The sequence below is a fragment of the Brachyistius frenatus genome, unplaced genomic scaffold (assembly GCF_029030835.1).
Source record: "Brachyistius frenatus isolate BFR_SWC_R1_liver_20210118 unplaced genomic scaffold, ASM2903083v1 Contig_135, whole genome shotgun sequence".
NCBI classification, from domain to species: Eukaryota; Metazoa; Chordata; class Actinopteri; family Embiotocidae; genus Brachyistius; species Brachyistius frenatus.
Genome location: NW_027210734.1, coordinates 377,213 through 400,105, shown reverse-complemented (window position 1 = coordinate 400,105; position 22,893 = coordinate 377,213). Strand labels below are relative to the sequence as shown.

The window sequence follows — 22,893 nt, the reverse complement described above, 5'->3', positions numbered from 1 at the left end:
TTTTCTGGCTCTCCGCCTCCGTTATCAACTTCCTGAAATACACGCACACACGCCACACAGACTTTTAGACTTCGAACACGCCCACGCACATGAAAGCTGCTGCGCTGGAAACACTTTCTGTTTGAGCGACGCGGCGCTCAGACCTCGATAAAAGGCAATTATTTCATTTAATGTGCACTGTGCGTGCGCGCGTGTGTTTTCCTGTAATGAATATGAAAATCTACAGCTGACGATCTGAGGTATGAGCAAGACTACTTGTGTTTTTCATTCTTTAGTTGGTTGTCACCTGTGCGTGTGCTTGTGTGTGTGTGTGTGTGTGTGTGTGTGTGTGTGTGTCTCGGTGGAGAATTTCTGGTGAACTTGATTTGTGTCAACAGTTTCTAAAGGTAAGATTCCCCTGCTTTTTCTTTTATTGTATTTCCAAGTGAACAGAAAAGTGTTAAAGTGATTTAACATGAAACAAGCTGCAAAACCTGCACAAACCATGGAGCATCAACATCTGTAGGAAAGAACTAATCACATGTTTCAGGGTTTTTACGTCTTTAACATCTTTTACATTTAAATCTGTAGGATATTTGATCTAGAGGAATGTACATTATTATTATTATTGGGATAAGCAATATTGCAATATTGGGATTTATTAGTGACAGTAAAGTTTATGTGTTTGAGATGAGAGGATTTGTTAACTTGTGCTTTAAATAACTGAATGTAATCAGGTAAATGTTTGATGTTTTGGTAAATATACCAGTTTTCTGTAAGAGTGGAAATACTGGAACGATGATTTCATACACTTCACCTTTAGTATCATGTTCATGGTTGTGCCTTATTAGCCGGGTTATAGGTGGACGGGTGCTCTTTCCCCGAAATGTTGACCTTTTTAATATTTTTCAAAGACCCATGAGGTGACCTTCATTTTATTTTGGTGGATATTTTGCACACTTCTGCTCTCCTGTTTTCCTTGTGCTTATAATGTAAATCACAATTATTCAAAAGCACTGGCTGTTGTCTTTAAATTCGTTTCTGAGTCTCGCTCCAAGTCTAAAATGGAAAAATATTTAATTTATGATAACGTAAAATATAAAAATCAGCATCTTGTCACAACTGAGACGTTGGAACGTAGAAGTTTTTAAGTAGAAAATTATTGGAACAGTTGATAGTTGATCAAAAATAGTTCTTGTAATCTTCATGTCCATAAAAGCTCTTGTTTTTTTTGCTTTAGTTTAGGTCAGTGCAGTAAAAAATTAAAGTCCCAAATGCACCTTTTCAGAGCCGAGAACAGAAGACGTCGAGTTAAGGGATACTCAGATAGAAACGGTTATTGATGTCTTTTGAGTAACAATTAATCAGTAAGGCAACACGTTTACGTTCACGTTTATGACGGGCGTCATGTTGATTAGAGACAGGCCATGTAGGTTTTAGCACCTTTAGCTGCTGCTGATGAGTCAGCAGATCAGGCTCTCTTGCATTAAACCCCGCTGCGTCCTTTATGTGGACCTCAGTGAGGTTTAGCCGCATCCATAAATATGAATTTATGATCTAAATATACGTGTTAGTCAGCCATTAAACCCACTTTGAAACCCATATCTGTCCAGCTTCCCCCCATCAGGCCGTTATTTAGTACGCTCTTCTCTTCACCCTCAGTTGTTCAAACAGGAAACGTCTGCTTTCATGGTTTTGCTCAGCCACATGTTTACCAAAGAAAACCCCAAAATCAAGGGCCCCGGTTGCCATGGTGACATCACATTGACAATGCGAGGAAGCTGATTTGCCAATGGTGGTTTATTAGATTTTTAGTATTGTATGTTTACATTTCTCTCTTTCTTGTCCTTATTATTTGATTTGGTAAAACGCTTGTTGCCTCTCGAGTCCTTTAAATATCGTTGTGTTTGTGTCTCAGATGGAGTTTGCCTGCAGTCATGTTGTGTGTAACTGGAGGCCCAGTGGAGCAGGTGAGACCGGTCGAATCCTTTTCACCAAAATGCCTCCAAAAAAATTCTGAAGTTAAAACATTTGTAAGAACATTTTAATTAGTTTTTGCTCCCAAACTGGGGAATTTCTTGACAACAACCAAAATAATGTGTATTAAATGTGATTGTTTGTTCATTTTTACATTTCTGTCACCCAAATTAATTCTGTGATGATACGGGATTTCCCCTGCATCCACAGGTGTTTCTGTCATCGAGCACAAGTACGACAACAGAGTCGCTGCAAAACAGCAAGATGGTAATTAAAAAAAAAAAAACGGCATTCGTAAAGGTCAACTGAACTGTTGTTTTTCTGTCTCGAGTCTTCATCACATTCTCAAGAGAATTAGAGTGAAATAACAGGAAAGCGAATAAAGTTGTGTGTGTGTGTGTGTGTGTGTGTGTGTGTGTGTGTGTGTGCGCGCGCGCATGCTTGTAAACTCAGCGGTAGATAGTGTGGGAAATGTGCAGATAGAAATCAACAAGATAAAGTGCTCATGTAGAAAAACTTGTCATATAAATGTAATCATACAAGAAAGAAAACATTTAAAAGTGTGAAAAAACCTCTACATTTGTTTAAGTCAAATTTTCCTTTTTTTTTTAACCTCGATTCTCAAAGAAAAAAAACAGCATTTCTCCACTAAAACCTAAAAAAGTGGATAAAACAAATACCTCAGAAGTACTTTGTTCTTGTGTTACAGTTATCTGGTAGAAAACCTGCAGGGAAAAGCATACAAATAATCTTTTCAAACATAATATTTAACTTTTCATGTTAGATAGTTGTAGGACTACTGAAGTTTAGAACAGACAAACACACTTTTATTTATTACTTACACTAATGGGATTTTTTTTTTAATGATTAAAATAGATCCACGTGTGACGGTAACGGAGGCTTTAGCAACATGAATCGACGAGTTAGTTGATTAGTTTGTTCATATTTTGCATTTTAATAAAACAAAATCCTGAATGTGGTTATCTGATGAAACGCTCTCCTTCAGATCCGCCTCCTCCACCGCTGCCGCCCCGTCGCTCCAGGAAACCTCAAACCGATTCCATTCCTGTCCCTCCTCCTCGCCTTTCTCGTCCCGCCTCTCTGCTTCCTCCCGTCCCTCCCAGACGTGAGTTTCGACCGCCTCCTTCGACCGCCTCCTTCGTCACACCTCCTTCGTCACGCCTCCTTTATTTCAAACGGATGCGAACTGACTTTTTCTCTCCCTTTGTCAGGAGAAGGAGAAATCAGGCTGGAAGCCAACGTCAACGTCGTCTCCTTCAGCGTCGGAAAACTGGTCGACATCAGCAAAGGTCCGAGCGCACACACACACACACGCACACGCACACACACACACACACACACAAATACACACTTCCATTGTTTTGTTTTTTTAATATTTAATTACATTTTTGTCCTCCTCGTCTAAACAGACTCAGGTGTGGAGAGTTGTCAAAGCCCGGTGATTTGTGGGAAATGTAGCGGCGCCTTGTCGTGTCTGAGTTCAATTCAGGGGAACGTGAGTCATAAATTATTTCACAAATTTCCCTCTTAAGTTCTGAATTATTTTTTAATGTCAAACGTGATGAAAAAGGTGCTCTCCGGTTTACAGGTGTGGGTGTGTGAGTTCTGCGGATGCGAGAACGGCGTCGACCGCGTGGGCGGAGCCTGCGTCGGCCAGCGCTCAGGCGTGCACAGCGACGACCTCTACCTGCCGAACCAGAGCGACGACGACTACCAGAACCTGGAGGACACGCTGGTCGTGTTCTGCGTGGACATTTCTGGCAGCATGAGCGTCACTACAGAGGTGTGTGTGTGTGTGTGTGTGTGTGTGTGTGTGTGTGTGTGTGTGTGTGTGTGTGTGTACAGCCTCAATTTAAATACCAGCCTAAAAAGATGTAGGTTTTCTTTTAAAGATGTCCATATTCTAAAACTAAGAGGAAGAAATAGAGATCCCAAAACACGAGACGTTGTGTTGCCACCTTAAATCGGTCCCCGAGTGGAGAAATGAAATGATCCGTGTTTCCTCTACTGTAGGTTGCATCCAGCGGCAGATCACCAGCGTACAAATCCAGACTGGAGGTAAGATGTTGTAAAGTTAAACTCATTCACTATCTTTGCACTGACTGTGATAACGTGGTGGTATTAAAACCATGTTTTTGTTTTTGCGCAGGGTATCCAGGACGCCCTGCAGAGGGCGCTGTCCTCCACGCTGCAGCAGACCCCTCACAGGAGAGTGGCGCTGGTGACCTTCAACGACGAGGTGGGAGAAGTAGTAGAAGGACAAAAGGGTATTAATTGACATAGTAATGATATTTAAAGCCTGTTTAAAGATTTTAGTGAATAAATTAAATTCCTTTTAATCAAAATCCTGTTTTATTAGATTAAGTTTGTTAATGCTGAAGAGGTAGATCGTTATTCCGTTGACTCTCTTTAGACTCCGTAGACGAATGTTTCCCAACCAAATGATGGTTTCCAGGATTATTAAAAGGCAATAAAAAAATGTTCTTTTTTCTTTTTTAACCAGTTTCTTTGAGCTATGAAATGTAGTCACGTTTGTGCGATACAACTTATGTGTTGGAATGAATTGTCTATTTTTATGTGTGTTACACGTTGACTTAAAATGTGTTAAGACTTTCTTTTTTTTAATTACTTAAATTAAAGTAATTTATGGCACACACATGTATTTTTTTTGTAAATACTGTTATGTTATGTCCAAAATGCAGAATTCTACCAAATACATCAACTCTAGCCCGACTGGGACAATAAAGTATATCAAATCATGACTTCTTTTTTTTGTTCTTTTTTTTGTAAAATTATAAATCAATTAGTTAGAAAATAAATGTGTGATTATGTTTTTAAATGTCTGAAGATAAATCCCAACAATACCCCCCCCGTTGTCTTACAGGTTGTAATTTACGGTGATGGCACTCGTACTCCTCTCACTCTCCGGGACTGGGCGCTGGTCGACTATGACCATATATGGGAACAAGGCGTGGCTTACGACATCCCCCACTGTATCGTTGAGACCCATCATCACCTGATACAGAGGGTCGAAGAGTAAGTTGTGTGTGTGTGTGTGTGTGTGTGTGTGTGTGTGTGTGTGTGTGTGTGTGTGTGTGTGTGTGTGTGTCTCTTGCAAATGCTCGTACTACTTTATTCTGTTGACATTTCCAGGCTCAGAGAACACGGGGCCACATGTCTCGGTCCTGCAGCGTTAGCCTCGGTTGCCATGGCGTCAAAGTACCCCGGGTCAAAGGTGAGTGAGCGTGAAGGACATTAAAGAAATAAAAACAAGCCAGAATGTTTGTCTGATTTTTTTTAATTTTTTTTTTTTTTTTATGTTGTTATTTAGAAGAAAAAAAAAGAAGAAGCTAAAACTTGATTCCAGAATCACTTTTCCTGCCGTCGTGTCTTGCAGGTGATTTTGTGCACCGACGGCAAAGCCAACATCGGACTCGGTGAGATGGAGGAAACTGCCTCTCTGTCCTCGTCTCCTCTGACGTCGTATTTCTACAGACAGCTGGCTGTGCAGGCCGTGAGCAGTGGGCGAGTTACACACACACAGCGACGGCATATGATGCACAGAAAACAAGCCCTGCTTTAAAGCAGCTGTTGGAAATACTTCAAATTTAAAATATCTACTTATGTTTTTTTTTTGTTTTTAGCGTCATAATATCGGTAATGACTTTCGAAGGGACAGATTGTTGCCTGGCTGACATCGGGAGGCTGGCTGACACTACTGGAGGAAGGGTGAGAGACACACACACACACACACACACACACACACACACACACACACACACACACACACACACACACACACACACACACACACACACACACACACACACACCTCCAACTAAGTTAGTTCTCTTTACAGATTAGCTACTGAGTAAAATTGAATCATTAAAACGTGCATCATAAACTCCCGTACAGGTGAACATCGTGAGCATCGGTACCGTGGCAACGGAGATTCAGTCTGTCTCCGTGGACAACGTCCTAGCAACAGGAGTCACGGCAACCGTGCTTGCTCCAGACGGAGTGTGAGTTCTGATTGACCACAAAAGATACGTCATGCATTCATCTTTTTTCTGTCTACCTGTGAGTTGTGGACCTTTTTATGGTGACTTTTTGTTTTTATTCCACTCTCTCTGTATTTCCGTAGATATTTTCCGTACGAGGACGAAAACAATCACAAACTCGTCAGAGAGATCGGGAACGTGACCGAAGGGATGGAGGTCACCTTCCAGTTCGCTGTGAAACCAGATTTTACGAACGGTAAGCCTGCTGTCATCGTACGGCAATCAGCTTCGGCGTGGCGCCGATCATGTACAATTTTATTAAAAATAATTTATGGGGCAGAAGCTGATTAATAGCGTTTTAACGTTTTTGCCAGTTTTTCTCCAGAAGGAATCACTTCCTTTCCAACTCCAGCTGAGCTTCAAGACCAGAGACCAACAGCGAGTCGCTCGAATCATCACCGAACGGCGACCGCTGACGACCTGCAGGTACGAAGCTCTCTTGATGGATTCACAGTCATGTTTGTTTTTGTTTTTTCTTCAATTGAGCACAAAGATAATTTACGTGTCTTTGTCTCGTCTGAAGTCGTGTTTTCGCCAGTAAACTCAACATGGCGGTACTCGGCGTCCACTGCGCTCAGCTCTGTGCCAGACTGACCATGGAGGGCCGAGTTCGGGAAGCACAAGAGCAACTGAAGTTACAGCAAGACCTGCTCAAACATGTCAGGTACGAGTCTCTGAGCACCTTGACCTCTGAACCCGGTAGACACAGGATGACAATAAGTGTGGGGGCGTAAAAACAGATCCATGTGCTCCATCCGGTGAAGCCTCGTCTGAGTCACAGCTCAGCCTTGTTTGTAATAGTTTGTGTTTGGTTGTTGTTGTTGTTATTGTTATTGTTATTGTTAATAATACACTTCCTCTTTGTGCATCGTAGTAAGTTGAGGCCAATTCAAGAGGAAGAGAGTATCTACAGTAACTGGGTGGACACCATGACAACAATCTGTGACGACATCACAACAGAATCACAGGTAACCCTTCATGTAATTTATTAATGATGACAGTTTATTAATATTTTGTTGATTGAGGATCCCTCCTTCCATCAGCAATATTATTTCATTTTATATTTTCGTTGGTCATTGTTGTTGTTGTCACTGCAGTCCTGTTTGTTATTGAGCTGGACTGTCTATAAAAGTGTTCGTAGCTTCTGGGCCTGAAAAATGAGGCCAATGCAGAAGTGCCTTAAAGTGCAATACCAGCTAGGGCCACTAGAGGTCGGCTCCAAAAAGAATCCGGCTCCACAGACTCCCATTCAACTTCTCTCATCGAATACGACGTCAATAAACGATGCCGCTCGCTAAAGTCGCTCCTTCTTATTAGTTTTCTGTCGGCCCATCTTAAAATAATACCGTTATTTATTCCATATTTCCCCTTTAAAACCAGACATTTAATTCTTCTGAGCTTCAGACTGCAGCACGGTTTACAGATGGAATCGTTTCAGTGTCAGACAACCAGATACACAGGACACAGATTTATCAACGTGTTTCCCCTGCAGACTCTCTCTGATGAAGCAGCGAAGGTGGTGTACCAGATGAAGAGAGCCAGCAGCGTCAGCAACAAAAACAACATCATCAACAACAACAGCAACGCGGTCGAGATCCAGCAGAAGCCTGCCAGAAAGAAAAAGGCCGCAATGGAAGCAGTGTAAAAAAAACAACAACCAAACAATCATCCTCGGAGACGTACTTGGAAAAAGGAAGAGATGGTTAAATTGTTCTCAGCGACACGCGGGGAGGATTTTATATCTTTTATCTGCTATTTCAAATGCAACAGCTGCTTTAACGTAGAGTTCAGGAACAAAGGAAAGTATCCAGATCCTTTTACTTTTAACACAAGGGATTATTACGAAGTTAGATTTTATTTTAAATGTATAAAATACATTTAATTATGAATTCATACAGCATTATTCCCATCCAAAAACATGCACCTCAGGTCAGGTTACCTGGCGCCGCGCTAGTGGCAGCCTGTTGCAGCAGCCCCCCCTGAGAGCCCCCCTGCTGTAGTGAAGAAATTTCCCCTCGGGGATTAATAAAGTGAAATAAAATAAAAAATAAAAAATAAAAAAAATTAATCTACACTGGATAACCCATAATGACACAAAAAAAAAAAACATAAATTCATTAACAAAACTGAAATTAATAAAATATGAAAAACGGAAATCTCTTATTTACAAAAGTATTCTGACCTTTAATTTAGATTTAGTAGAAGCTTCATACTGTTTTCTGGAAGCTCTCCAGATGTAGATTGATGAAAATGTATAATTTTATCCGTATAAAACCACATCTATAAATATACAGAAAGAGTTCTTAACACTTTCAAAAGTGACTGGAGGTCAATTTGCTCAAAGTGAATTCAACTAAAATGGATCTTTTTGCACAAATCAGACCCACAAAAGTTTATGGAAACGAGGAAGATCAACTAATTAAATGTCTTAAATATCTCCTGTGAACACGTCGTGGCAGAGAAATGCAGCCAAACTAATTGGTCCTGTTTTTAGATTTCTGTTTTACAGGAAGCAAGAATTCGTGTCAAATAAAATCACGTCTATGTCATTTTCAAACTCTTCCTGTCTTTATAACTTCGTAAAAAGTCTTCAATCACAGGAGGGAAGTCTTCTGGCATCAACCATTTTCATGGAGGGTTTTTTTTTTCCACTATTACCAAAACTAACTACTCAAACTATTATTCAAACATTCTTACAACAATAATCAACTTTTTTTTATTTGATGTATTTTAAGTACACGATTAACTATATAATTATGTGTCTGTAGATATTTAATGTGTCGGCATCTTCGGCACACACACACACACACACACACACACACACACACACACACACACACACACACACACACACACACACACACACACACACACACACACACACACACACACACACACACACACAGCCCTGGAAGTGTGTGTAGGTTTATATCTGAGTGCATCCTTGTGTGAAGTTTACATGGTGTGTTGCAGGGAATGTGGTTTTCCAGTTTGTTGACACTGGCATGCATGTGCAGGACGACCTGCTGCATGTTGTCAGTAATATATACCTGCGTATACACAGTCGATACCTCTTGCTTTTTTAAATCCTGCCTCATTTTGGACTCTTGTTTCTCCCGTTCAACTGCCTCTTTCCTCTTTCCCGTTTGGAGTATCTGCTGTGAGCAAGTCGGGCGTGTTCCTGGTGAGGTTTGACTTGACACAGTGACCTAGAAAGTTTTCTAATGTGTCACTGAAGGTGGTTTATTTGATGGCACGTATATGTCCCGTGAACATGACGTGTCTTCTTTGGAAAAATGCCACCCAGACTAATAAAGGGAGAGGTTCCCTCTCAACTCTCAAATTTGTACCTTCAAACAGCAAATGTAGCTGTAAATACCAGAGGGGAGCTTCCCTGACACGCTAGTTCAAAGTGGGAATTGACACCAAAAATAAAGTGTCCTGAAAAAGTGAGTTGAAAGAATTGAAAATCTAACTTGAGATATTGAGAGGAAAAATGTTAGAAGGTGTGATTTTCCTTAATAAGGCAGAAATAGCTCATTTACTTCCATAATTTCATCTGTTTTGTTCCAACCAACAACGACATCACCCGGCGGTTCGTAAACTGCAACGTAAACCGGTTTTGTTTTTCTGCTCTCGTGTCGTTTTTGGCTGCAACAAGAAACCAACGTTAAACCAACATTAAACCAGCTTTAAACCAACGCTAAACCAACATTAAACCAGCTTTAAACCAACGTTAAACCAAAACTAAACCAACGTTAAACCAGCTTTAAACCAACGACAGATACAGTTCGTAAAAAGCTGGTGAATATACGGGAGCATTCATCTGATAAAGACCCAGATTTTTAACTCTGGACTCGGAGGAGACCAAAAACTGATATATTAATATATATATATTACAGTGACTTGAATTTAGTATATGAGTGATGTTATTAGTAGCTTGTTTTCGCTGCCCCCTGAGCGAGAAAATAATCAGCTGACGTTAATTTTACAGCTTCAGTTTGCTTCCCAGAACTCGACGTGCCACTCACGATGTCGCGATTAGAGACGTCGGAGAAAACGGGCTCCGATTTGGCATCGTGCTCCAAATGTGTCGCAACAAAATGCCAAAAGACAAAACAAACAGTGAGAACAGGTGGACTTTATCAGTTGGCTGCGATGGTGCAATGGCGACAATGCACAATGTACCGGAGGAACCGGCCTGCTGGTTCCGCTGATCAGCAGATAATACAGATCACTGCAAAGCAAGCACAAACAAACCAGCAGGTCACAACATTCAACTTGTTCTTGTTCTTTTTTTATGATATGTTCGCCACATTTTAGAGGGAAATATATTTATATTTACTGAACTTTGGTTAGCCGGCAACTGTTGGTTAAGATTTTACACATGATAGTTTATTTATTATTATAAATATAACCATTAGATGGTGTATACATTTGAATTAATTTGTCATATTTAAATATTACACTGCTGTAAATCGATATAAAATAATTTTTCTACCTAAGACTTTACGATAAATGTAGGTGCACCCACTTTGTCAGTAAAACATATCGGATGTATGTTGAGGGTTTGTCGCACAATAAAAGGCCAACTGATCTAAAAATGTTGCTGTGCTTTGAAAACCGTGTTTAATAAAATTAGTTTGAGCTGTAAGAGTGAAAATGACGCTTCTTCCTGAGACGACAGTTTTATAACCGACGAAGACTTTAAAGAAGAAGAAGTCCAGCAGCCTGACCTTTCTGCAGGTCAATAAATCTGCATGTCTGCAAACACCAACCACCAACTGTTCTGTTAATGAGGTTGTTCTCTTAACGTCCTATTCGAGAACACGCCGTCTTAAAGTCTGCTTATCTCGTTTCGGATCGTTGGTCGAAAGGAATGATGAAGGTGAGAAATGTCACTGATCCACATGCAGCGAAAGTAAACAAACAAAATGCACCCAAAAAAAAAGAAAAGAAATCTCACACAGACGAGTTCAAAGGAGCCGAATCGCACAAAGACGAGCGCCGGTGACAGAAAGTACGTTTCCCCACAGCTCCGCGTCATCCTGCCGCAGACCGACCACACGATAAGGAGAGCTCATTTTAAGCGTCATGCCAACACGGAGCCTCGGTCACGTAGACCCGAACGTAGTGTTCAATCTGCGGTTTACTCGTTGTCATTGACGTCTTTGTGGTTAAAATACCAAAGTGAAGTCTGAGAAATATGAGCTGCAGGGATCGGAGGACGATGTCAGCCCCCGCCTATTTACATATTAAAAAAAAGATCATGAAAGGAAATTACATTACAGCATTTATAAAAGGTTTATTAGTTGTAACCATTTGCTTTATTAACAGTTAATACATAATGAGTTAATGCTCATGGGTAAAGAGATGCCCCCTGACCTGCCTGCCCTCTGGACGGCGCCGCGTCACCAGGTTGGTGTGAACCACTGCAGCAACAACAGCAACAACAGCAGAAACAACAACAGGTGGTATTTTCATCACAATTAGAGCAGCTTAAAAAGTATATTGTGATTTTTTTTTTTTTTTTTTTTTTTTTTAAACAGGACAAGTACAAATTCCTCTCATCATCCAGCCTCAAAATGAATCACTGTCAAGTCATGATCTTTAGGACACGTCCAGGAAACTGTGTCTGACCCCACCTAAAGCAAAACATCCTGCAGACTGTTTGTAGAAATAGAGGTTGAGTGTTGGACCTGTGTCCTCTGTGTGTGTGTGTGTGTGTGTGTGTGTGTGTGTGTGTGTGTGTGTGTGTGTGTGTGTGTGTGTGTGTGTGTGTGTGTGTGTGTGTGTGTGTGTGTGTGTGTGTGTAAACTCATGTGTGTCTGTGTGTACTCCCGGCAAACAATAATACAAGATAAATCAGTGTCGTGTGTGTGTGTGTGTGTGTGTGTGTGTGTGTGTGTGTGTGTGTGTGTGTGTGTGTGTGTGTGTGTGTGTGTGTGTGTGTGTGTGTGTGTGTGTGTGTGTGTGTGTGTGTGTGTGCGTGTCCCCAACGTAACCAGTTCTGCCACATTTACCTGACATACCGGTGAGTGGGCGTGGTGTGACTTCCCTCATCACAGGATAGGAAAATCCCTTCCCTCAACAACACACACACACACACACACACACTTATACACCTGTGGGAGCCAGACACACTCCAGAAGTGAGAGTGTGAGCGATCGGGATTCAACCAAAGCAGAAAAGATCCGTTTTCAAACATCTCCGGAGCTTTTCTGGATTTAACCGCTTGAGCTGCATTAAGGTATTATCTCTTATTTCATCTTCAATACTTCACTGATAGTTGCAGTGGCATTAAAGCAGGAGAGCTCTTCTACCATTGCTGGGCATTAAAAATCCAATGTAATATTTTTTCAGTCCAAAACCAAAAGGCTTTTAATTTATGTTAATATAAAGCACAGAAAAGCAGGAGATTAAAGGAGATTTTGTTATACTATGTCTTTTTCCTCTGCTTTCCCACAGGATGTCCTTACATGGCAGTTTCCTGTCTGTCGAGCAGTTCCAGTGCTCCATATGCCTCGATGTGTTCACGAACCCTTCGTCCACGCCGTGCGGCCACAGCTTCTGCATGGTCTGCATCAGCCGGTACTGGGACGGATGTAAGGTGGGTGAACGTCCAACCCAATATTAACGGCTTGTGTTCCTTCCTTCCTCCACATTTCCCAGGTTCTTCCTACTTCTGTCATCCCTTGCTTCCCACTGCTCTCTCTACTTATTTTTCATCTTTTTTTTTATTTTCACTTCCTCCCCCACTCATCCATCCCTCCTTCCTCCTGCAGCTTTGCCAGTGTCCTCTGTGTAAGAGGACCTTCCAGAAGCGACCGGATCTGCAGATCAACCGGACGCTGCGAGAGATCACCGATCAGTTCAAGTCCATGAAAGGTGGAGGAGGAGGGGGGAGGGAGAAGCGAGGAGGTAAAGGAGATGGAGGAAATGCGGGCGTATCGGACGACTTCTTTTACGAAGTGAAGAAGCTGCCTCGGCCTCCGCCCAAGAGACCGTCGACGCCGACCTGCGAGGCTCCGTCTCAGAGTAAGCCGGAGGGATGGGTTTCCATTTGAGAAGTTCTCAGCTGAAACTAGTTTTCAGATGAGATTTAAAACGTATAACTGGAGAATGCAAAATGTACCGCGAGGGAACACAAAAAGTTGTCCTCAAAAAGCCTCTTCCCGAGGGCGGCGCCCTACTGTGTTTTTGTGTAGTATGTAAATTCATCCAAGTTATAAATAATAATAAGAATACAAAACTTTATTTCTACAGCACCTTTCATACAAGAAATGCAGCTCAAAGTGCTTTAACAGCGAGACAATCACATGCACTCAGTGCTTCACATTAAAACAGATATAAAGCCAAATAGAATTTAAAAGGCGCAGCAGTGTGAAGTGCAGGAGAGCTGCAGGTGTAGCCAGTTAAAGGCTGAAATAAAATGTGGTCTGAGCGAGCTTTCCTGATTTCCACACGTGTGCTTCACAGCTTCACAGCTTCAGAGCAGAATTGACATAAAGCTGCTTGGTATGGAAGGAGGAGTTTAAAATCCGTCCTGTGTTGCAGGTAGTTCAGAGCAGCTGAAACAGGACTGATGTGTTCTCTACTCTTGGTTCTGGTTGACCGCCGAGCTGCAGAGTTTACGATCAGCTGAAGTCTCGCCATTCAGTGGTGAAGTGCTGTTTCCTCCTTTGACAATGATTCCGTTTCAGTCCTGCTTTGTTCTGGGACCTTTACGTCTCAGAGGAACGCTGCAGACCCGATAGTTCAACACACGAGTTCAACTGGTCAGCAGCACGTTTCTGCAGATTGGCTGTCCTGTCAGAGTTATGCTGCACAGCAGCAATCTTTACCAAGACAAGTGGTCAGCTGTCATTCTCGTATCTCTGAGAAGGTTAACGCTCATAAATATCAACGCTGGTTGGACATGTTTACCTTTTCATTTCAGTAAAGTGTCAGCAGCTCTGCGGGTGTTTCACCAAAAACCAAACGATGTAAACTGAAGTCCTTCCTACAGGTTCATCCTCTGGGTTCCATGATTTTTCTCTTGTGTCTATTGTCTCCCGAGGTGACACCATCCCAACGTCGCTTCAACCAGTCACAACGGCGCTGGCTTCGTCGGTACCGAACCCCAGTCCCATCTCTTCCCTGGCCTCCGAGCTTCAGACAGGTCACACTCCAAACGTCGTCTCGCGCCCCAGCGGCCGCAGACGGTTCACGCTGAGCGGGGCGGAAAGCATGCGCAGCCTCTCTGTCTGTGACGTCCACCACAGGGGGATCATGGTACAAAGACTTTTATTTAAACTTCAGAGCTGTCATTGATTTTCCCTCTTTTTCATTTACATTTTTTTTTTTTTTTTTTACTGTTCATGAAGGAATACGTCCCCCTGATTGTTTTTCAGATTTACTGTCGGACCGACCGAGTGTGCATCTGTCCCGACTGCGAGACCGAGGACCACCGGGGTCACGACACGGTCGCTGTGGAAACCCAATGGATGGAGAACAAGGTGGGCAAAAACAAAGTGAAGAAAAAGACGAGGAACAGATTGATGTTTTAGACCTTTTGTTTTAACCAGAGAACGACGGGCCGTCACCGAGCAGGCGTTGGATGATGTGTGACAGGAGGAAGTTCTTTAGCCATCGAAGCAAATGTTCACATCCTGAGTGTGTCGTGGGACTCTTTGAGCTCAGAAGAGTTTCATGCAGTTCTAGAGAACTGAAATTTATTCTGTGGATTTATTTGCATCTTTATGATGATCCACATAAATCCAAAATATCTTCTCACAGTAGTTTTACTCATTTTCCTTCTCATTATTGCTGCGTGCTCTAAAAATAAAGTTGAGCTGTTTTCTCTCCAGTTGAATTGCTTATTGGTTTGAAGGAATGAAGGGAGGATGTTAACACGCTGACGAGGTCCTATTTCCCGTGTAGGCTCAGCTCAGCGTGTCGCAGCAAGAAGTGCAGGAGTTGATCAGACAGAGAGTCCGAAAGATCGAAGAGACCAGGATGTCTGTGGCTGAACTGCAGGTAAAAAACACACACACACACACACACACACACACACACACACACACACACACACACACACACACACACACACACACACACACACACACACACACACACACACACACACACACACACACATTCATAAATACCACAATTGTATGGTGACGGTACCAAAAGATCAACATTTCATTCTCCAACTGTTCAGCTGGCGGTGGAGCAGAAGACGGCCGGCAGCGTGCGTCTGTTCTCGGCGCTGGTGTCGGCCATCGAGCGCTCCCAGGCCGAGCTGTTGGAGGTGATGGAGATCAACCGGAGGGCGGCACAGCACCAGGCCAACGCCACGATACGGCAGCTGGAGCTGGAGGTCGAGGAACTGCGGAGGAGAGAAAGCCTCCTCAACAAGCTCGCACAATCGGACGACCACATACACTGCGTCAAGGTTGGTGAGGAGTTCAGGTTCTGTTGGACGATGTAGAGTCAGATTCAGGGAGGTTTATTCGCTCCCACCTTCTTCCCAGACGTTCCCCGTCCTCTCCAGTCCCCCGCCCACCAACGACTGGTCCGGGGTGTCGGTGAACTCTGACCTGGGAATGTCCACCGTCTGCAGGTCTCTGGCAGCTCTGGTGGACAGGTTCCAGGAAGATCTGAAGAAAATCACAGAAAAAGGTCCGTGAAATGCAAAACGTGGCTCGTTTCCAACCGTCACGGACGAGGAAGACACGGAGACCTTTTGTTCAGTCTTGTTTTTATAACCCAGATTATTGAGTCTGTAGAAACACAAGTAAACGGGGTTTATTAAAAAAAAACTAAAAAGAAACCACACCTTTCCTCTTGAAGTGTTTGTGGGGATCGCTCCATCATTAAGTATTGAAATACTGCCCTCTGGTGGTGCAGTTTAGGATGCGCTGGTCCACACAAACTGCAAGCAAATAAACAAGAATTTTTCTTTTTTGAATTTTACAATTTCTTTCAGGCACATTTCTCCAGAACAGTTCAGTAGTTTGTGATTTATACTTGAGGTTTAATTGTGTCACCTCCTGATGCATGTCATCTCCTTTCTGTCCAGGTTTTCCTGCCCCAGGACTGGAACCCAGTCCGGTCCGGACCCAGCCCAGTGAGTGCCCCCCCCCCCCCCCCTCCGCCTCCGTCTGACAACACGTGTTCACACTGCTTGTAAACTGGGGATTAATATCTGCTTCATGTGCTTGTTTTCATCTGATAAATGTGCTTTTTTTTTTCCTGCAGGGATGAAGAGAGTACAGGAGTATGCACGTACGTCACATTTACATAAAGTAAATTCAGTGGGAGTAAAATGATGCCCAGTCAGCAGACGAAAATAACATTCCTGACGTCTTCCTTCAACACAGTGGACGTAACTCTGGACTCCAGCACCGCCCATCCCAGACTGATGCTGTCGGAGGACATGAAAAGCGTGAGACACCTGCTGAATAACTATAATATATATAATAATAAATTACTCACAGATGATTTTTGTTTGTTTTCAAAAATATATACGGTGTGTGAATCGTTCAGTTTTTAACTCGTCTGCCATCTTGAAAAGTTCTCCAAATGTTTTTGCATGAATCGCATCGAAAGCATTTTTCCGTACAAAAAAAGAAAAGAGTATGATGTAAATCTCCATGAACTATAAATGGCTCCTATAAAGTTGGTTCGTGATGAAGTGTGTGTGTTTCTGCAGGTGCGGTGTGGAGAGCGACATCAGCTGCTGCCGGACAACCCGGAGCGGTTCGACAGAGTCGTCTGCGTCCTGGGGAGGGAGGCCATCTCTTCCGGGAGACATTATTGGGAGGTGAGAGGTTTGTCTCCGACACCGATGTGTTACTGCAATCCAAAACTTCTCCTCTGATTATTGATTTTTTTATTTTTTTTTTTCCCGGCTGTAAAAATAATGTCAGGTTTGCAGTATTAATACAAATCAGGAGAAAAGTCACGATACGTTTTTAACATAATGCAACAAGTTGTTGCAAATTCAGATAAATACGTTATTATTAATGCCTATTTGACATTTTAACATGATGTCAGACTCGAGCTACTCGCAACCGTCCAGGCCGGCCTTTCATGCCTTTCATGCCTTTCATGCCTTTCAGTATTTTCTGAATATGTTGAGCAGGTGGAGGTGGGCGGGAAGACGGACTGGGATCTGGGCGTGTCCAAGCAATCAGTCAACAGGAAGGGGAAGATTGAATACACCCCCGGCAACGGATATTGGTTCCTCAGTTTAAGAGACAAGTGAGTCTAACCATGAAGCAGTTACCTCAGACTGTATGAGGGACGTGTAGAACCATGACAAATTACCAAAACACGCATTTGCATCGCGGAAAGTTTTTTTTATTGTCATTAATTTCCTTTTCCTGTCACTTCGTTCTTCATCTCAGGAGTAAATACGCCTTTCGCTCTGAACCCTCCACAGACGTCCACCTCAACCTCCGACCTCATAAGATCGGGATATTTGTGGACTTTGAGAAAGGACAGGTGCGTTATGGGAAATATATCTGACATAACTCGACTTCTTCTGACAAACGTGTAACTTTGTATGGCTGATCATCCCGTGTATTTTTGTTGTTGGTGTCCTCCGTTTTCTCTCGGCTCTGCAGGTGTCTTTCTACAACGTCGATGCTAAAATCCACATCTACACGTTCAATGACACGTTCACCGAATGCATCGTCCCGTTCTTCAGCCCCTGCACCAATAAATCGGGAAAGAACGACGTGCCGCTGGTTATCACGCCAGTGAACATGACAGAGTGACACCTGGAAGTTATTGTCTTTCCTCAATAAAGCTTCTTTACTTCGCTGCTCTGTAAAAATTTAAAAAAACAACAACCTTGTATTTAATAAATAAATATTCATCTTTGGCTTCTTAAACCTTTCTATTGGCAGATGTTGGTGTCGCACTGTGAAACAGATAAAAATTTGAATGTATTTCAAATCTGATCATTTATTAAAACGGTCCCATTTTCTGATACACGTGGATGTCTGTGTTTTAACATTACTAAAACTCATCAAGGCGTAACAGAAGTAAACTGAGAGCTGCTCCTGAACTGTTCGTATTACAGGTTTGAGTTTGGTCTCTTCACAAGGGAACACTTTTTAACACACTGAAGTAAAAGTTAGCTTTTTTATGCAAAAAAATGACTACAGAGCTGTGACCTGGAAAACACAATGGGATCACAATATAAAGTCCTGATTCAAATCTGATTACAATGCCACAGAAAATGAATATTTGACATGTTTGTCTGAGGGTATGTCCAGGTGTTTCCAACAAAGAGAGAAAAAGAAGCCATTTGGAGAAAGAGAACACCTCAAACTATTTACAGCAGCGCATCTGAACACCATGAAGTTTGTACAATTTCAATAAGACATTGTTTTCATGTTAAAAAACAAAACAAAACCTCAATAATATAGCAGGACGTACAAGGTGACCAGATATTGAAGTTTCTATTGGCTCGGTGAGCTGTCAATCAAACGTGGAGCGTTCAGGGAGACACGCTACCGGCCTCGCAGCAGAGTTAACTAAAGGGAACCATGTGGATTATGGATGTAATGATGCGTTTTGGACTGAATACTTTTCTGGCTTGGATTCACTGGACCTCTGCCGACCTAACCAGACCGTTTTTATCGGACTTTTATTGATCGTTGCTGGATTTATGAGGCTTTATTGGTGAGTTATGTCAATATTGTATGTTTGTTCAGTGGTGTCCTGTTCTAGTTGCTTGCTGTACCTGCTGTGGTGATCGTATTTTGAAATGTTTTTTATATATATACACACACACACACAATGGTGGATTCACAAGAACCGTAGCTTTCCAAAGACATCTCACATGAGGTGTAAAGGTGTAGAATATCTAAAGAACACTTTACTGCTGACCTCATGCTAAAGAAATGAAATAATTTCTAAGTTTGGTGAACAAACTCATCCTAAAGTGTTTTATTATCCTTCTTAAAAGCGCTGTAGTTCCATAGTTTGAACACCAGGGGGAGTAATTGTTACATCTGTGGAGAAACAGCACAGATGTCAAATCATGATTAGATTAGATTAGATTAGATTAATCCCACAGTGGGTAAATTTGTTCGTCACAGCAGCAAAGAAAACCAAAAAGTGCACACAATATGAAAAATGTTACATATACGTATAACATGACATAAAATCAATAAAAAAAATAATTATTTTAGAATGAATACACACACAGACTATATACACAAAAAAAACAAACCAAATAAAATAAAATAAAAATAAATACATCAACACATACCTTCACTTTAACGCATAAAAAGTTAGTTTCTTCCTTAAATTTTTACCAAAGACTTTTGAATTATAACTGCTACAGTTTAAATCTCTACACAACTTCATTTAAAGTGTTGGAAAGTAACATTAAGTACGTTTTCTCAAGTACAGTACTTCACTCTTTCAGCAGGTATTTTTGTATTTGTATTTGACTATATATTTTGTTTAAAACCACATCCACATTTGCAACATTGTCTGTTGTCGTGGCTACAACTTAGTGATCAATCAGAATCAGATTTATTAGCCAAATTACTTCTAAATCTGGACAGACGTGGATGTAAATGGCAAATTAACAGGTTGTTGGAGACATTAATACAAACATGAGGCACTAATTCTCATCTTATAATGCCACTTTACACTTATGCTCCAATACATGTCAGAGGACAATGTTGTACTTCACTATTTCTACCTGACAGGTGTAGTTACTAGATGCAAGACCAGATGTTTATTTTATTTGTTTTTTTATTTTTTATTTTTTTACAAGTGTAGAGGTTGGGATGGGGGAGAGGGATGGGATGGGGGAGAGGTATGGGATGGGGGAGACGGATGGGAGAGGGATGGAATGGGGGAGAGGGTTGGGACGGGGACGTGGCCGAGGGTTTAGATGGGGACGTGGCCGAGGGTTGGGATGGGACGGGGCCGAGGGTTTAGATGGGGACGTGGCCGAGGGTTGGGATGGGACGGGGCCGAGGGTTTAGATGGGGACGTGGCCGAGGGTTTAGATGGGGATGGGGCCGAGGGTTTAGATGGGGACGTGGCCGAGGGTTGGGATGGGACGGGACGGGGGAGAGGGATGGGATGGGATGGAGGAGAGGGTTGGGATGGGAGAGGGGGATGGGATGGGATGGGAGAGGGAGAAGAGGGATGGGATGGGATGGGATGGGGCCGAGGGTTAGGATGGGATGGGACGGGGGAGAGGATTGGGATGGGATGGGATGGGACGAGGGAGGGAGGAGAAAGATGGGATGGGATGGGGGAGAGGGATGGGATGGGACAGGACGGGGGAGAGGGATGGGAGGAGGATATGGTTGAGGCTAGTTGAGGAAAGTGGTGGGTGAGGGTGGAGAGGAGGGTGAGGTTTGGGGGAGGAAGAAGAGGGAGCAACTCTTCTGCTTCACTGTTGTTTGTCTTTCTTGTTTTGGTGCATCCACTTGGAGATACTCCAGCTGCGTCTGTTCTTTTTCTGCTTCTTCTCTTCTTTCGCCTTCTTTACGAGCTCGTCCTTCTTCTGCACTTTGTTTTCCAGCTCCTCGTTCACCTCCTCTCCTTTCTTTTGAAGCTCCATCTTCTCCTCTCCACTTTCCTTTTTGAGGTCCTCGAAAACTAGTAAAAGGACATTATACTTCTCCTCAAATTTTTTATTTGCCATGTCCAGTTCCTTGCTCTTTTCCTCCAGTCCCTTCTTTACTTCCTCCAATTCTTTTTTGTCCTTGTTCACCTCCTCTGCTTTCTTTTGAAGCTCCATCTTCTCCTCTACACTTTTCTTTTCGAGGTCCTCAAAAAGTAGTAAAAGAACATTATACTTCTTCACAGCGTTTTTCTTTTGCTGTTCGAGTCCTTTCTTTACTTCCTCAAACTCTTTGTTCTTTTCCTCCAGTCCTTTCTTTACTTCCTTCAGTTCTTTCTTCACTGCCTCCAGTTCTTTCTTGTCCTTACTTTCTTTGTTGTTGTAGGGTTTGTTAATTGTCCCATTAGTTTTGTCCTGCTCCCTCAGTAATCTGTACTGTTTTCCCAGTAAGAGCCTTTCTTCCTTCAGGCGCCTCTTTTGGTCTTTCATGCTGAGGATTGCCTTGTAGGCGTTGTCCTCCGTCTCCTCAAGGACCATCTTGTTGTTCTGCAGGTCTTTTCTTTGTTCTTCCAGCAGTTTTTCCTCCCGCACCATGTCTGCCTCTGGCAGACATGGTGCGGTCTTGACTTCCTGCTGTTTGTACTTGTTTGCTCGCTCTGCCTCCAGAAGCTCTGCCAGCCCGTCACGCTCCAACTTCACGTTCTTCACGTGGTTCTCCATGGCGGTCACTTTCCCTCTTTGCTCCTCCATCTTGCAGGAGTGCACTGATTTCTGCTCCATCAGCGCGTTGATGTGCTGCTCCATTCTTTGGTTTTGTTGTTTTAAATAGGTATTTTCACTCTTGCAGGCGTCGTAGGCGCCGCGCAGACCATAATGGTCGTTCTGCCGGCTTTGTTGGTGAAAACTTCTTGTGTACTGGGCCATGGCACCGTCAAATAAAAACACGGTATACAATTGAAGCAGTGGATGCTTGTCAGTAATGCAGTAGTCTGGAGCAGACTGTACTGTTGTTCGGTTGTACTGTTGTTCGGTTGTACTGTTGTTCGGTTGTACTGTTGTACTGTTGTTCGGTTGTACTGTTGTTCAGTTGTACGCTTGTACTGTTGTACTGTTGTTCGGTTGTACTGTTGTTCGGTTGTACTGTTGTACTGTTGTTCGGTTGTACTGTTGTTCGGTTGTACTGTTGTTCAGTTGTACAGTTGTACGGTTGCTGTTGGTTATTCTCTGTTGATGACTTACTTGTGCTCTGGATCACTCTTGACTCGAGATACTTGTGTAGGAGAATGAGTTGATGTGAGGGAAGGTTCTGATATTTATAGACTTCAAAGGCAATTGTGACATCACAGTGGGGGAAAGTATGCCCCGCCCTTTTAGGCTCCACCTCCACACAAAAATGATGTTCCATTCCCTTTAGTCTCATCAAAGGAAGGCCCCGCCCCATTTGGCCCCGCCCCGTTTGGCCCCACCCACAACGATCTGGACAAAAATATTATTTATTTTATTTTTATTTTATTCACTTTATTAATCCCCGAGGGGAAATTTCTTCTTATGTAATTTTAGATTATATAATTTTAGATTATATAATTATATTACATAATCATGTAATCATAATTATTACACAATTACATTATAATATATAGAATTATAGAATATATCTATTTATATAATTGTGTATTATAATTTATTTTATTAAATAAATATCAATACATTTTCCTTCAAGCCAGGAAATTGCTCATAATTTTTCCAGTTGACAATCTTATGTGATTGACAATTAATCTATTTTCTCAGATGGACATTTCTAATGCAGTCAGCAAAATGGATATCATGGATGGACGGACATTTGAGGAGGAGAAAAAACCTTCGGGCGCCCGAAGCCACAGAGAAAGTCAGAGTTAAAAAATTTTTTTTAAAAATGAAGATGATTTAATCGACTAAGATGAAATAAAGAAGAGACCAGACACAGGATGAGAAATTTGTTCAAAGACACGTCATGGATGTGTTTTTTCTACATTATATTTCTGTCCCTCCTTCACTCTGCTGCACACAATGATCAGCATCACAAATTAACCTCCCAACCAGCTAATTAGGCGCAATCTTCTCTTTCTGTCTCCAGTAAATAATTTCCTCTTCTTTCCCTTTTCCTGTAACCATTCAGCACACACACACACACACACACACACACACACACACACACACACACACACACACACACACACACACACACACACTTTCCAAGTCACTCAGACAACATGAATTGTGCAT

The 22,893-nt window shown here is 42.4% G+C and overlaps 3 protein-coding genes across 4 annotated transcripts; 2 read left to right on the top strand and 1 right to left on the bottom strand.

Annotated features, from left to right (window-relative positions):
• The first annotated feature begins 49 nt into the window (after positions 1–49).
• On the top strand, positions 50–8,587 carry LOC138630439 (circularly permutated Ras protein 1). Of its 2 annotated transcripts, none has more exons than XM_069714796.1 (19): positions 50–239; positions 1,898–1,949; positions 2,167–2,223; positions 2,963–3,082; positions 3,189–3,266; positions 3,387–3,472; positions 3,566–3,760; positions 3,991–4,035; positions 4,127–4,216; positions 4,862–5,013; positions 5,131–5,212; positions 5,375–5,502; positions 5,622–5,706; positions 5,893–5,999; positions 6,122–6,234; positions 6,353–6,464; positions 6,562–6,702; positions 6,913–7,006; positions 7,531–8,587. In XM_069714796.1, exons 2-19 carry the CDS (start codon positions 1,898–1,900, stop codon positions 7,681–7,683), a joined length of 1,890 nt encoding a protein of 629 aa, XP_069570897.1. In that variant the 5' UTR covers positions 50–239; the 3' UTR covers positions 7,684–8,587. The 2 variants fall into 2 exon arrangements, with proteins under 2 accessions (XP_069570897.1, XP_069570898.1); XM_069714797.1 differs by lacking the exon at positions 50–239 and adding an exon at positions 339–386.
• Positions 8,588–12,180: 3,593 nt separating this feature from the next.
• On the top strand, positions 12,181–18,023 carry LOC138630443 (E3 ubiquitin-protein ligase TRIM39). Its single transcript, XM_069714802.1, has 15 exons — positions 12,181–12,288; positions 12,507–12,648; positions 12,824–13,076; positions 14,098–14,312; positions 14,432–14,536; positions 14,961–15,056; positions 15,244–15,477; positions 15,557–15,704; positions 16,105–16,152; positions 16,284–16,310; positions 16,406–16,470; positions 16,738–16,848; positions 17,170–17,288; positions 17,435–17,531; positions 17,654–18,023. Exons 2-15 carry the CDS (start codon positions 12,508–12,510, stop codon positions 17,804–17,806), a joined length of 1,812 nt encoding a protein of 603 aa, XP_069570903.1. The 5' UTR covers positions 12,181–12,288; position 12,507; the 3' UTR covers positions 17,807–18,023.
• A 2,434-nt stretch (positions 18,024–20,457) lies between these two features.
• LOC138630453 (golgin subfamily A member 6-like protein 7) lies at positions 20,458–21,555 on the bottom strand. Its single transcript, XM_069714818.1, has one exon. It carries the CDS (start codon positions 21,553–21,555, stop codon positions 20,458–20,460), a length of 1,098 nt encoding a protein of 365 aa, XP_069570919.1.
• Positions 21,556–22,893: the final 1,338 nt, after the last annotated feature.